Consider the following 16,804-nt stretch of genomic DNA (forward strand, 5'->3'; position numbering starts at 1 on the left):
CATTGATTACAATTGCAAAAACTTGTAATCTGCATGGCCTTGTAAATGAGCCCACTAGAATAACACCGCCATCCAAGACCAAGTCAGCTCTAGATCAAATTTTTGCAAATAGAAATAAGCTTAACCCAACTCTAGAAGTATACAATGCAGGATTCAGCGACCACCAAGCTGTCATTCTATATGTCAATGTTAGCAAAGATGCCTCAAAATCCCAGTCCCACCTAAAACTTTATGAAAGTTTTTCACCCAAGAGAACTTGAACAAGCTAATTGCCCTCCTTAGTAGAGAAAAGTGGACGGAGATGCACACAGCCAATTATGTCAACATGAATCTTGACAAAATGATCCACCACTTTGAAGAATACTCCACATGTTATGTAAACAAAGTAGTGTCTCCCCCCAACTAACAGAATACTATAAAAACTATACATGTATCCTAAGAAGAGTGATAAGACAAGCAAAAAGGATGGCATTGACAAATCCAGCAATAAAGTAAAAGCGATGTGGCATATCATAAAAAGGGAAAGAGAGGAAATGAAAGCTTCACACACGAAAATAGAAATCAAACTCAACAATGAAACTACACTCCTGGAAATGGAAAAAAGAACACATTGACACCGGTGTGTCAGACCCACCATACTTGCTCCGGACACTGCGAGAGGGCTGTACAAGCAATGATCACACGCATGGCACAGCGGACACACCAGGAACCTCGGTGTTGGCCGGCGAATGGCGCTAGCTGCGCAGGATTTGTGCACCACCGCCTTCAGTGTCAGCCAGTTTGCCGTGGCATACGGAGCTCCATCGCAGTCTTTAACACTGGTAGCATGCCGCGACAGCATGAACGTGAACCGCATGTGCAGTTGACGGACTTTGAGCGAGGGCGTATAGTGGGCATGCGGGAGGCCGGGTTGACGTACCGCTGAATTGCTCAACATGTGGGGCGTGAGGTCTCCACAGTACATCGATGTTGTCGCCAGTGGTTGGCGGAAGGTGCACGTGCCCGTCGACCTGGGACCAGACGGCAGCGATGCACGGATGTACGCCAAGACCGTAGGATCCTACGCAGTCCCGTAGGGGACCGCACCGCCACTTCCCAGAAAATGAGGGACACTGTTGCTCCTGGGGTATTGGCGAGGACCATTCGCAACCGTCTCCATGAAGCTGGGCTACGGTCCCGCACACCGTTAGGCCGTCTTCCGCTCACACCCCAACATCGTGAAACCCGCCTCCAGTGGTGTCGCGACAGGCATGAATGGAGGGACGAACGGAGACGTGTCATCTTCAGCGATGAGAGTCGCTTCTGCCTTGGTGCCAATGATGGCCGTATGCGTGTTTGGTGCCGTGCAGGTGAGCACCACAATCAGGACTGCATACGACCGAGGCACACAGGGCCAACACCCGGCATCATGGTGTGGGGAGCGATCTCCTACACTGGCCGTACACCTCTGGTGATCGTCAAGGGGACACTGAATAGTGCACGGTACATCCAAACCATCATCGAACCCATCGTTCTACCATTCCTAGACCGGCAAGGGAACTTGCTGTTCCAACAGGACAATGCACGTCCGATTGTATCCCGTGCCACCCAACGCGCTCTAGAAGGTGTAAGTCAACTACCCTGGCCAGCAAGATCTCCGGATCTGTCCCCCATTGAGCATGTTTGGGATTGGATGAAGCGTCGTCTCATGCGGTCTGCACGTCCAGCACGAGCGCTGGTCCAACTGAGGTGCCAGGTGGAAATGGCATGGCAAGCCGTTCCACAGGACTACATCCAGCGTCTCTACGATCGTCTCCATGGGAGAATAGCAGCCTGCATTGCTGCGAAAGGTGGATATACACTATACTAGTGCCGACATTGTGCATGCTCTGTTGCCTGTGTCTATGTGCATGTGGTTCTGTCAGTGTGATCATGTGATGTATCTGACCCCAGGAATGTGTCAATTAAGTTTCCCCTTCCTGCGACAATGAATTCACAGTGTTCTTATTTAAATTTCCAGGAGTGTATATCTAATCTCGAAGTTGTGGTAAAATCTTTCAACAATTTCTTTATGAGCATAGCTGAAAGATTGATCAAAAATAAACCTAACACAAATTACCAACCAGCAAACCAAAAATATCACACTTGTGCAGAGTCAATTTTCATTACCAGAGTCACTGAAAATGATGTTGCAAAAACCCTCAGAGAGTTAAAAAATTCAAATTCACCTGGAATTGATGGTATCCCAGCAGCTGTAATCAAAAATTGTGAACACACAATTGCTGAACCATTAACACACCTCTGTGACTGTTCTTTCCAGGCAGGTATCTTCCCTGAAGCTCTGAACTGTGAAAGTTTCTAAAGTAATTCCTGTCTTCAAAAAGGAAGATAATAAAGATGTGAATAACTAAAGGCCTATCTCAATCTCATCCTGCTTTTCTAATGTTTTTGAAAATATAGTGTACAAAAAATGATGGACTTCGCTGAAAAATAAGATTTACTAAGTTCAGCTCAACATGGGTTGAGAAGCAACAAATCTACTGACACTTCAGTATATAATTTCATAAATATGCTATTAGAACTGTTAGATAGAACACAACCCATAACAGGAATATTTCTGGATCTGTCAAAGGCTTTTGACCACAAAATATTACTGGAAAAAATAGAACACTATGGTATCAGAGGAATTGCAAACAAATGGATTGCTAATTTTCTAACCAATGTGATGCACAGAGTCAGCATGAAATACACCAATAGACAAAGCAACTCAATAACCAAAAAACTACCAAGTAATAAAACCGTAAAGCAAGGTGTTCCACGGTGCTCAGTATTGGGACCCCTACTTTTCCTCCTGTATATTAATGACTTGAGCCTAAATGTTGATGCATACAAATCAATTATATTTACTGATGACACAACTGTACTCCTCAAAGGGGAGAATACAGAGGCTGTGCTAAAAGCTGTGAACTTGCCCACTGAACAACTCAGCAAATGAGCTAAAACCAACAGATTAACTATCAACACCAAAAATAAGCTTCCACGAACTTACACACAACACAAAATGCAAATTCCTCTCAGCCAGTTGTCACTGTAAATAACCAGCCAATAGATACCGACACTGTTTTCAAATTCCTGGGTCTGTGGGTTCAAGATAACCTGAAATGGAATACACATACAGGAAAGGTAAATGCCAGGATTTGTACTGGCTGTTATACATAGAGTGTACTGAAAACAATTGCTAGCCTGAAAACATTAACCAGTGCATACTACGCTTGCATACAAGCCCACCTAAAATATGGTGTAATATTCTGGGGAAATTCTCCAACTACTCTGAGCACATTCAGAATCCAGAAGCAAGCAATGAGGATTATTACTGGTAGCAAACCCAGAGACTCCTGCAAACCCATCTTCAGAAAGTTGGAAATCGTTACACTGCCTTGCCTCTGCATTCTTGAGACTAAAATTTTTCAGAAACCACATAGTGCCAACTGACCCCAGAGTGGTAAAAAATAATGAAATACATGACCACAACACCAGGAAAATGCAAATCTGCATGTTATATGTACAAACACTTAACTGTGTAAAAAGGGAGCTTTCCACATGGGCCTTCAACTGTTCAACAATCTTCCCACTAGTATTAAGTCCATCGAAGACAACATAAAATTTAGCAAAGCCGTGAAGTCATATTTGTTGTGTCACTGTTTTTACTCTGTAAATGAATACTTAGAACAGTAATCTTGCTATTTGTGTTAAATTGAAAACATTGAGCAATATAATACATTAGGATACTACAGGCCTATGACAATATATGTTAACAATGTTAACTGATATTTTCTGACATCTGCAACACACTGTGTACCATCAGGTCACATGGAATAAACAAATAAATATTAACAAAGGAAAACCCAGGAGAACTGCCCCAATTTAATCAGCCTGCCAATGAAAAGATGAAAGAAATAAGTATTAGTGTCAGTCATGATGAGAAACATCTGAAATCATTAAAAATGAACAAAGCTCCAGGGCACAATGGAATCCTTGTCAAATTCTATACCAAATTTCTGGCTGAGATAGCCCCTCTTCTAATTACAATCTATTGTAGGTCTCTTGACAAAAAAATTGTGCCCAGTTCTTGGGAAAAAATACTAGTCAAACCTGTCTAAGAGAAGGGTGGTAGAAGTGATCCACGAAACTACTGTCCAATATTGTTGACAACAATTTGTTGAAGTATCTTAGAACATATTCTGAGCTCAAGCATAGTGAGATGTCTTGAACAGAATGACCTCCTCAATGACAACTGGTATGGATTCTGAAAACATCAACCTTGTGAAATAGAACTTACTCTTTTCTCATGACATATTGCATGCTTTGGATCAAAACAGTCAGACAGATGTGGTATTTCTTTATTTCCAGAAAGTATTTGACTTAGTACACATATTCTTATTACCAAAGTATGATCATATGGGGTATCAAGTGGAATTTGTGACTGGACTGAGGACTTTTTGGTAGGGAGGACACAGTATGTTATCTTGGATGGAGAGTCAATATCAGATGTAGAAGTAAATTTAGGTGTGCTACAGGGGAACTGTATTGGGACTCTTGCTGTTCATGCTATATATTAATGACCTTGCAGAAAATGTTAATAGTAACTCAGACTTCTTGCAGATGGAGCAATTATCTATAATGAAGTACTATCAAAAAGAAGTTGCATAAGTATTAAGTCATATCTTGATAAGATTTCATAGTGATGTAAAGATTGACAACTTGCTTTAAATGTTCACAAATGTAAAATTGTGCACTTCAAAGTATGACAAAACACAGTATCCTATGACTATAATATCAGTGAATCAATGCTGGAATCAGTCAACTCACATAAACACCTGGGTGTAGCCCTTAGTAGGGTTGTGAAATGGAATGATCACACAGGCTCAGTTGTGGGTAATGCTGGTGGTAGGCTTTGGTTTATTGGTAGAATACTGGGGAAGTGCAATCAGTCTAAAAAGGAGAGTGCTTATAAATCACCCATGTGGCCAGTTATAGAATACTGCTCAAGTGTGCAGCACCCATACCAAATAGGGGATATTGAACATATACAGTGAAGGGCAGCCCAATTGTTCAAAGGGTTGTTTGATCCATGGGAGAGTGTTACAGAGATACTGAAAGAACTGAACTGGAAAAATCTTGAAGATAGACATAAACTATCCTGAGAAAGTCCATTAACAAAATTTCTAGAACCAGCTCTAAATGATAACTCTAGGAATATACTACAATTCGCAGTGTATCGCTCACATAGAGATTGTAAGGATAGGATTAGAATAATTACTGTATGCATAGGGGCATTCAAACAATCATTGTTCCCACACTCCATACACGAATGGAAGGGGAAGAAACCCTAATAACTGACACAATGGGACATACACTTTGCTATGCACCTCATAAGGGTATGCAGTGTATAGACGTAAACATAGACGTACATGTAGATATAGAAATAGAAGATAACTAATCAAGGACCAGATCTCTACCAGACACAGCCTATGCAAAATCTAAAAAGGTCTACAACTTCAAAATGAACTTGTGCTCTGTAATGGTTCATGATTCACAACCTGCTTTCAGTTTCAGTCCTGCCAGTACCTCTCTATTACCTTAAAAATGTAAGGAGACTGCCTGTGAAAGGCTATGTTACAAGTTTAAGTGCCTTGTTTTGCACCCCATTTTAATCTTCCAGGAAGGTTCAGGTCTGGAAATGGTCCACAGTGAACAGTTTAAGTTTTAAACTTACAAAAACTTATACTTTTCAGTGTTAAACAAATAGAATGATTTGATCTGTTAATACGTATACATTAATAATGTGGAAATAAAAGGACATAGTGCAACAATGATTGATAATTTATTTCTGAGACCAGCAGTGTTTTGTGAAGTAGATGTGAGGCTCATTACAAATGGTTTGTAGGTATGGCAGTTGACAATAAAATAAGAATTATATTGACACAGAACACTTTATTACATTATTGATAAAACACATGTAACCCACCAAAAGCATAGACCTTAAGCAAGTAAGGTGGAAAAAGACTAGTATATTACTTAAAGTGAGGACATTCCACACTTTTTATATGAATGTTCAACCATTGTGTTGCCATGCAGCTCCCCCTCCCACAGAGTGGAGCTTCCAAGATAAATAGATATTTGTGCTGGATGATTCTCCCAGCCCTGGTGCACACTGGGTGTAGTGATGGAGAAACAGAGTAAGTGTGCTGGGAGTGTTCTTCCTGTCATGGCACAGCATTGTCAGAAGCTGCATCTGCTGGCATAGGAAGGAGAGAATGGCTCCATCTGGGAATGGTGTAGGTAGGGTGGATGCAGCATGTTCCAATGTAGGTGCTGTATGACAGTGGATGGGATGGTCCACAACGTTGTCCACCTGGAACAGCTAGGCTAGCTTTACATGACCAGCAGAAACGATGGTTGCTTTATCATTAATTAAGGCCATTATAATGTGGCTAATATGGTTCAAAACCAGGTAGCAACCCATAAGAGGTGGTTGTAAAAGGGGCCAGATGAAATCTGTGTGTTGTATCACATGAGTGCACATAGATAGATCTTCATGGGTAAAAATGGGAGGGTCTTTGTGAGGTGACTCTAAGGATGGACAAAAACTGGAAATCTGGACTCTGAAAAGCTGGATTATGAAGGGTGCATCTAAAGAAGGGTAGCCTCATTTCCAACTGAAAAAAAATTCTGACAGAAGCCTGACAGTCTCACCATTTGCAAAGTCTGCCACTGATGCACCAATGTGCAGTTTGAATGCATCATGTAAACAATATAACACAAGGGGCATGGGAGTCCCCCAAATGAGTTGTAACATAGTAGGGCTAACTTGAAGTTCTGGTGCCAATGTTCCACAACGCCATTGCTGGTTGGCTGGTACAATGATGTATAAAACCACTTTTTTTTCTGCCAGCTTGCAAAACAAGGTTGACTCAGATTGTCAGCCCTGCTCTGTTGTCACACCTGTAGGGCAACCAGATGATGCTACCCATGCATTTAGAAATGATTGTGAAACAGTTTCTGCCATGTAGTGGAAAGAGGTACCCTCAGCTATGCATGTTATGGTGGTACATGGAGTATGTATATACACTGAAGCACCAAAGAAAGTGACACAGGCATGCATATTCAAATACAGAGATATGTAAACAGGCAGAAAATGGTGCTGCAGTCAGCAACAAATATATAAGACAAGTATCTGGCACAGCTGTTAGATCAGTTGCTGTTGCTACAATGGCAGGTCATCAAAATTTAAGTTTGCTGCTGTTTCAATAGCAGGTTATCAAGATTTAAGTGAGTTTGAATATGGTGTTATAGTGGGCATACGAGTGATGGGACAAGGCATATCTGAGGTAGCGGTGAAGTGGGGATTTTCCCATACACCCTTTTCACAAGTGTACCATGAATATTAGGAATCCTGTAAAACATCAAATCCCTGACATAGCTGTGGCTGGAAAAAGATACGACAAGAGCAGGTCCAACGATGACTGAAGAGAATCTTTCAATGTGACAGAAGTGCAACCCTTCCACAAATTGCTCCAGGTTTCAATGCTGTGCCATCAACAAGTTTCAACATGTGCATCACTCAAAGAACATAATTTGTATGGGCTTTCGGAGCCAAAGGTCCACTTGTGTACTCCTTATGACTACATGACACAAAGCTTTATGCCTCACCTGGGTCCATCAACACTGACGTTGGACTTTTGATGACTGGAAACATGTTGTCTGGTTGGATGAATGTCATTTCAAGTTGTATCAAGAAGATGGAGTGTTTGGGTATGAAGACATCCTCATGAATCCATGGACCCTGCATGCCAGCAGGGGACTGTTTAAGTTGGTGGAGGATCTGGAAAGTGCAGTTGGAGTGGTATGGGCCCCTGATACATCTAGATATGACTCTGGCAGGTGACACATATGTAAGAATCCTGTCTTATCACTTGCATCCATACATGTACATTGTGCATTCTGACAGGCTTGGGCATTTCTGACAGGACAATGTGGGTGCTCACAGGCTATTTGAATGTTGAATAATCTGTTCACCCAGTAATTCTTCAAATTCCTTTTTCACTGTGGTGTGTTTTGAACCTGTCAACTGGTTGGCTTTACAAGCAACCAGCTGTCATGGCATAGTAGTGATGTGGTGGGCAATGTTGCCATATTCCAGGCAGTAACACAGACAGATGTCTTGTTTTATCCAAGGTTTCTGCAGGAGTGATATCATTCTGTAGCTTACCTGTGTGAAACTGGGCTGTCTCAGTTGCAGTGATGCAGTCTTTAGTGTGTGTGCAACACATCATTGTCTGGACTAGTGCAAATTTTCTCTTATTCCATGGCCACTTTCCCAGTAAGTTATTAATGGCGTTCAATAAGGTAAGACCATTTAATAATGGTGATTTCATGCCCACAGAGGCACAAACAGGAGAAGTATGTGCTCATTTGTGCATGTCATGTGAATATGCAGAATGTCCAAAAATAGTCTCATCATTCAGTCTGAATTGCACTGTTCGTGTGGACACTCTAATGAGGAAATGAAATAGAAAGTCTGCACCAAGGAGAGGCTTGGCAACATCCAAATCAGGAAGATCCACCAGAACTTTTCTATGAAACCCAAATACACTGCCTCATTGCATTGTCTGAAAGTAGGTCTTTGAACATTGCTGGTAGGACACTAATATCAAATCCTACATTGATTAAATACTTTTGGGGCATTGCAGGTGTTCTGAAGATAAAGTGGTGTGATATAGGAAAGATTTGAACAGCACAGCAACTGTCAGCTGTGACAATGGCAATAACAGGGATGAGATCCTCTTTTTCAAGATGCAGGATTCACTGTACACATCAGGTCATATGATGAACAACTCTTTGCAGTCATGTATCAGCACTTTACTTCAAAACAGTCAATCACATCTTTTTTGTTGCTGTCTGCCTTTGAGTAATTACACAGGGAGGTGCATTTTTGAGCTAGCTGACCAAGACAGAAGTGATACCAACACTCTATGAGGTGCTGGGCGACAACACAGTGATCACTGTATTGCTTGGCATGCAGATTGTGTTGAGAGGTGCAGGAGTTTGCCAGAGTTGTTTGAGTCCACTGAGGTCATTTTGCAATGATCTGCCTAGTTCTATTAGTGGAAGCTGCCCTCCTCTACCAGCATCTTCTGTAACTACACTTGCAGTGCCTTGTCCAGTTCTTGGGGCCCTGATTGCTTTATCACATAGGAATAGGTTGTGCATTTGATCAACTACAGGTAAATGTAAGTCTACATTAAATCAAATTTTGAGGAGTTGCTTGCAACCACAGCACTCTTAGCTGCTAAAGGTAACTGGTAAATTCACATTTTCTTCAAGCTAATCTGCAACACTTCAGCTTCAAAAATCAGACCCCAGGGATGACACCAAGTTACAGAAGGTGATTTTTCACTGATAACTTCAGTCTTTAAAACTTGTTGTACGAGAAGGTCTGTCAGTTTACACAACCATCAAAGCACATCATCCTTAAGGTGTGTATATTTGTTCACTTTCAGCGTGTTGTGCATGACATCACACAATAATAACAAGGTATGACAGTCTAGTACTCTGATCGTCACAACAAATTGCACAATGTTATCCAAAACAGTTTAGTCTTCTAAAGAAAGTTCTAGGAGATGTAAAAATAGATTTGGTTGTTGAGGCATGTCAGGGTGATGAATTTTACATACAGAATGTAAAAAACAATGCAGCTTGTTAGTGGATTGTATATAGGCTCCATATCGTGCAAAGTGTCTGTCATTTGCCTGAAACTCAACATCAGCAGTGGAACTGTAGTGTTATCTCTGATGCATGCAATAGTTCTTCTCAAGCAGTGGTATCCACAGTCACCATTAAGGTAATATCACTTTTAATGTTTTTATCATCTGCCATTGTGTGTATGATAATCCATAATTAAATAAGAACTGTGTTAATACAAAATGCTATATTATATTATAGGATAACAGATGTGCAACACATCAAAAGCATACACATTAAGCAAACAGGTTACACAAAGACAAGGTGGGAACTGGAAAGAACTCCAAAGTAAATAAATCAACCATTCCACAATTTTTGTCTTAATGACCGACTGTTTGCATTGCCACAGGTTTATATGGCTGCTATGGTCAGATGGCAGCAAAAAAGCACAGCAGTAAATGCAAAGGCTTAATGTAGAAATGCTAGAAATCAGTGAGTTAAAATGGAAAGAATATAAGAATTTCCATACAAATGAGTACAAGGTAGTATATACACTGACAGAAAACAGTATAATGGGAGAGAGATTCTTTATAAGTGGGAAGAGGGGGGAAAAATGAGTTACTTTAAGCAATCCGGTGATAGGATTACTATAATTTGAACTGCCAGAATCTCAGTGTCAACAGAAATCTTTCAGTTATATGGGCCAGTGTCACATGAAGAGAGAGAGGAAATTCATGAGAGCTGAATGGGTAACTCATTATGTAAAGGAAGATAAAAATCTAATAATATTGGGGGACCGATTTTTAGGGAAAGGGATAAAAGATGGGGTTATGATAGAATCTGGGCTCAGTAATAGATGTGAGAGAAGAGAAAGATATTGTTCAAGAATCAAAAGAGAAGGATGTATACCAGTAAAATGTATGGTGGTACAGGAAGATGCCAGATGGATACATCATGATTAGACAGAGATTCCAATATCAGATATTGTACTGCAAGGTGTACTCAGAACCAGATATAGAGAGATCACAATTTAATGATGATGAAGAATAGAATGAAGAAGAGAATTGTCAATAAAAATCTATGTCTAAGGTGGTGGAACGCTGAAGTACACAGAATTTTGACAAACAAATATGGGCATGAGGAAGATAATTAAAAAAAACTTGAGTGACAGATGAAAGAGGGAAGCAGAAAAATGTCCCAGAAAAGAAGGAATACTACAGTATAAAGCATATGGAAATGAAATCAATACAAATTGATGTGCAGTGGAGCTAAATTAAAGTAGCAACAGAAAAATGTATGGTGAAATTGAAATGGAAAGGGTCATTGGAAGAACTCCTTCAGCATACAGAAAAGGCAAAAATAGTTTTCAGTGAAATGAAAAAAAAATAAGGTGTCAACATTAAAAGTGCATAATAAATGCCACTGTTAAGTGCAGAGTAGAGGATGGATATGTGGAAGGAAAGAGTACATGAGTACATTGTACATTGAGAACTTCTATGGGGGGGGGGGGGGGGGGGGGGGAAGTCTGCTGATGTAACAGAACAAGAAATGGATATCAGTTTTGGAGACACATGGAATCCAGTATTACAGTCAGAATTTGAAAGAGGTTTAGAGGACCTCTGATCAGATATGAAAGAAGGGATTTACTACATTTGTGTGTGGTCTGGATCATTTAATTTTTATCCCAAATAAGTAGTTGCACATATGTGTTTTTTGTTAAAATGTGTATTTTATGTATTGTTATAATTGATTCCTAAATAATAATAAAATAATCATGATGAAAGTGCTCAGATTAAAGAGGGCATAAGACAAGTATACAGCTGCTCTCACTTCTTATTCAACCCGCATATTGAAGAATGTGTAATGGAAATAAACAAAAGTTTCATGATTAAAATTCAGGATGAAAGTATATCAATGATAAAATTTGCAGGTGCTATTTTTTTTCTTAGTGAAAGAGAAGAAGAATTACAGAATGGAGTGAACACTATAATGAGTAAGGAATAAAGACTCAGGGTAAATCTAAAAAAAATGGCAAAATAACAAGTTTAGCTATAAACTCAACATCTGAATCAGAAAGAATATGGTAGATGAAGTGAAGGAATTCTGATATCTTGGAAACAAAATAATGACTGATGTATGATACAATGATGATATAAATAGAAAACTAACACTGGCTCAGAAGACATTCCTCACTAAAAGGAAGGCTGCTAAATCAGAAATTTAATTATTTCCTAAAAAATATTCTTACAACATTATGAAACCAAATGTCATTTGCAGAATATAATGGAAAACTGTAATAGAAGTGAGGAAAAAGGGATCAAAGTATCTTGTTCTAGGAAGAGAGAACTTCAGTTAATACAGAGGACTAGTGTTAGTCAAAAATATGCTTCAAATAGTAGTGCAAAATTCTTCATGTTGTAATCAAAAATGCAAAACTATGTACTACACACAAAAATTTTGAAGACTAAAGCAAAAACAGTTTATAACATTATTGGGCTTTAGAAATGAAATGAAATTCATTAGATCCACAATCCAGAAGACCAAGATGGATAAGTTAAGGAAGAGGAGGTGAGAAAGAAAGCCATAACACTGAGAAGTGAAAGAAAATGTCCTATAGAGTGAGTGGACAAGATCAAGTATGTTGTCACTGCCAGAGGAAGCACAATGCATAATGTTCTCTGTGACTAGGTTGTAAATGGACAGACAGAAATGGATGAGGCTCATTAGCAGAACCCGGAAAACTGGAACTGTACAATGACAATGATGATTGGATATGAAATGTATAAACTCAATAAGACAAATGATGATATTCTTCAAGATGTAAGAAAAAAACTAGACACATGATAATAAATTGAAATCAAGAACCTCAGTCCAAAGTAATTTACACTCAAAAGTGCTTCTCAGTCTGTTGACTTAAAAACTGTGGTGTCAAAGAGATAGAGGGGCTGGCCAGTACTTACCTCAGCTCAGTACAGCCGATAGAAACACAAAAAACAACCGAAAATTTAAGCTCCTAGCTTTTGGAATAAATGTTCCTTCATCAGGGAGGAGAGAGGGGAAAGAAAGGGAAGAAGGGAAAGTGGATTTAGTTACTCACAACCCAGGTTATGAAGCAACAGGGAAAGCAAAACAGGGAAGATAGCCAAGATCTTCGGGTGGGCGTTGGGAGAGGTAGTGCTCAAGGGCAGAGAGACCATGGGTGTGTGGGATGTTTGTGTAAAGGGATGTAGCATCTATGGTGACAAGAAAGGTTTCTGGTGGGAGAGGAGTGGGAATGGATTTGAGGCGTTCTAGGAAGTGGTTTGTGTCCTTGATGTAGGATGGGAGTCTGCAGGTGATAGGTTGGAGGTGTTGGTCTACCAGAGCTGAGATACGTTCTGTTGGGGCTTTGAAGCCTGCTACAATGGGACGGCCAGGATGGTTCTCTTTGTGGATTTTGGGTAATAGGTAGAAGGTAGGGGTACGTGGCTCAGGTGGAGTGAGTAAGTCTATGGAAGCCATTGTGAGGCCTTGTGAGGGACCTTGGATTTTTAGGATTTTCTGCAGCTCAGTCTGAATGGAGGGAATGGGATCCTGGGTAACAGCTTTGTAGGTTGAGGTGTCGGAGAGTTGACGCAGTCCTTCTGCCACATACTCCACACGGTCAAGTACCACAGTTGTGGAGCCTTTATCCGCCGGAAGGATTACAATAGAGCGGTCTGTTTTCAGCTGCTTAATGGCACGGGATTCAGCTGGGGTGATGTTGGGGGTTGTCGGAATGTTCTTCAAGAAGGACTGGGAGGCAACACTGGATGTGAGGAATTCCTGAAACGTCTGCAAGGGATGGTTTTGGGGGAGGGAAGGAGGATCCCTTTGAGAAGGCGGTCGGAACTGTTCTAAACAAGGTTCAACACTGGGTCTAGTATTTGGGGGCTGTGTTTGGGTGGTGAAGTGATATTTCCAGTTGAGGTTCCGGGTGAAAGAGAGGAGATCTTTAACCAGGGCAGTGTGGTTGAATTTAGGTGTGGGGCTGAAGGTTAAGCCTTTTGATAGAACAGATGTCTCTTGAGGAGAGAGGGATCTGGATGAGAGGTTTAGAACTGAATTGGAGTTGGTGATATGTGGCATTTGACTGTGGTTATAGTTGAGATTTGGTCTGTGTGGGGTATGTGCTGGGATGGGGAGATTGAGTAGGGTGGCTAGGCTAGGTTTGTTGGCTATGAGGGGGGTTTGTTGACGGTTCTGTTGTGGTTGGTGTTTGTGAGGGATAGGGAGAGGGACCCCACTTCTTAGGTGTTGCACTAGCACTGTGGATAGTTTTTTCAGGTGGTGTGTGGCATAGGACTCAAGTTTGCGGCTGGCTTCTAGGATGATGTTCCTGAGTGTGTTCTCCAAGCAAGGGTTTGAGAGGTGGAGGACTTTGAAGAGAGATAGGAGCTGTTGGGAGTGGTGGTTACATGAAGTAGTGTAGAGGTTCAGGACAAGTTGGGTAAGGGCTAAGGATTGAAGGTTCTGGAAGTCCAGGAGAGATTGGTGGAAGGAGGAATTGCACCCAGAGATGGGAACTTTTACGGTAAGTCCTTTAGGGGTAATTCCAAAGGTTAAGCAGGAACGGAGGAAAAGTATGTGGGATTGCAGTTTGGCTACGGTAAATGCATGTTTCCGGAATGAATGTAAATAGTGTAAATAATTTTTTTTTTTTTTTTTTTTTGTGTTTCTATCGGCTGTACTGAGCTGAGGTAAGTACTGGCCAGCCCCTCTATCTCTTTGTTAGTAATTGTTTCACATCTTTATATGAGATTTTCCATTAATTAGTTAAACTGTGGTGTCAGCTTATTTTGAGTACTTACTTTTTCATCTTCTGGGGAAATGCTCCCCAAGTAAAGGAAGCATTCATTCAGAAAAAGAAAGCAGCATTACCTAGTCAGCTTTAGTTGAATTTGAATTTACAACTTCAATGCAAAGCACTGAAATAATGTTCATCTAGACACTGGCTTCTTGATGTGGGTTCAGAGTGGAATTGTGTAGTCTGGTGCAGAGGTAATAAGGAAGCTTCCATTTGAAATAAAGCAAGAAAGTGATGGTGCTTGTAAATTCAAAAGAAAATTAATAATGTACACTATTAGTCACCCCTACATACTATGTGGTTATCTATATTCTGTATTGAATATTCTCATTAGTTGCAACTACTATTTTTATGACAGACAATTGGTTACTGTTACAATATTATGGAAAGGAAAATTACTTCTCACCATACAGCAGAGACGCAGAGTAGCAGATGAGCACAACAAAAAGACTATCACAAATAAGCTTTCGGCCAGTGAGGCCTTCATCAAAAATAGATGACTGACACACACACACACACACACACACACACACACACACACTTACTTCATTCACAGTTGTCACCTATTTACAGTAATTATAATAAGTCTTTGTAAAGGTATATTTTAATCAGAAGAGTTCTCCAACTGTGATGTTACCAAAGTACTACAGCTATTAAATTTTGAGGACCACAGAATGAGAGAGTTGTGTATGTAAAGAAAACATAGAGATATGATATTTGACTGTGTGATTTTATGAGCAGTTACAAGTACAATAATTAGGGAATATAGCTTATAATTCATGCATTTGCTGTCCATTTTCTGTCCACTTATTTTATTACAAAATATTGAGTTCCTGCCTCTTTTGTATCCTTAAGAGCCACTAGAAATAAATTTACATAGAGCAAAAGACAGTTCTATTGTATTACACCATTAGCCACCTGAGACCCAAATCCAACACACAAACACACACACACATACACAAAACACACACACACAGAGAGAGAGAGAGAGAGAGAGAGAGAGAGAGAGAGAGAGAGAGAGAGAGAGAGAGAGAGAGAGAGATAGTGAGAGAGAGAGAGAGAGAGAGAGAGAGAGATACATACAGACTTTATTCACCTACTTAACTATTTTCTCAAGTTACATGATATGATTAGAATAGCATTATGTCAATAAAAAAGACAATGCAAGAAATCTTGTGCAAAGACAGATATGTCTTACCAAGCAAATAAACAAAAAGTAATACCTTTCATAATCTGAGGGAAATTGAAATGTAACATGTATTTTAACTTGAAATGAACAGAACATTTCATTAACAGTGTATGTGTTGTATTAGTACAAAATAATTATGAATGTTTACCTGTATAATAAATATCTGTTTTATGGTTAATATGAATCAGTTATAAAAAAAATAATATTAAAAACTCAGGAACAAAGTTCATACATATTTTCATTATGGCAAATTAGATCAAACTTTTGTGAAAAATGAGAAAACTAAAATCCTTACTAGTACCAATAAGAGTTTCTTGCATATTCCAACAGGGGTTGTATTGAAGTAAATGTAAATGAAATATTTTGTTGGTTATCATTTACTTATTTGTCCAGCTGTGTGCTAATTATATTGCATGGGTGCTGAATCAGTCTACATGCAAGATTGATATTATCCCAGACAAACTGAACATCATACGTATATGTATAAAACAATCACTATATACATACGTGATTCTCCATCTGACTCACTGTTGCTCGAGCCTGTCATCAGCTCTGACTAATGCAGGCTGATAAGAATGTTTCACAGCTGTGAAGACAGATTGCTGATAACAGGTTCTTATCAGTTTAGGAACCAATACTGTATATGATATTTGTGCAGCATTTATCTACAGCAAAGAAAAATGTTCTGAATAACAAGAAAACTGGGTAACATTATATTTCCATGAATCATATTCATTAGGTCTCACTGAGAGGAACATCCATGACATGGGAAGAATGCAAAGCTGAAGTTGTCAAATACTGCAGTACAGAATTATCGATATAAATTATAGCATAATGAGAAACTTTGTAACAAATTCATTGTTAAGACACATACTGATTTTCTACCTCCCACTCAGACTTATCAGAACATTTTCATACAAAACTAATCTGTAATATAAAAATGTGACAATCTTCTTTACTTCCATGGTAGTACACTCTATAGTATGTATAAAAGTCAAGATTGTTACAGTACTAGAAGACAATCTGTAGTCATGATTCTCAAATAAGTATTAAGTTTTACTGGTTAT

At 39.7% G+C, this 16,804-nt stretch overlaps 1 protein-coding gene across 3 annotated transcripts in view; it reads right to left on the bottom strand.

The window, feature by feature from the left end:
• LOC126284500 (uncharacterized) overlaps window positions 1-16,340 on the bottom strand; it is a 77,141-nt gene extending 60,801 nt beyond the window's left edge. The window contains exon 1 of one of the 3 annotated variants that reach the window (XM_049983474.1): window positions 16,245-16,340. In XM_049983474.1, the coding sequence (XP_049839431.1) occupies window positions 16,245-16,284 (40 nt within the window). In that variant the 5' untranslated portion in view covers window positions 16,285-16,340. Of the gene's footprint in view, window positions 1-16,032 lie in introns of all 3 variants that reach the window. The other 2 variants (XM_049983472.1, XM_049983473.1) reach the window with 2 other exon arrangements.
• Between the last annotated feature and the right edge of the window lie 464 nt (window positions 16,341-16,804).

Source organism: Schistocerca gregaria, chromosome 8 (genome assembly GCF_023897955.1).
Source record: "Schistocerca gregaria isolate iqSchGreg1 chromosome 8, iqSchGreg1.2, whole genome shotgun sequence".
Classification (NCBI taxonomy): domain Eukaryota; kingdom Metazoa; phylum Arthropoda; class Insecta; order Orthoptera; family Acrididae; genus Schistocerca; species Schistocerca gregaria.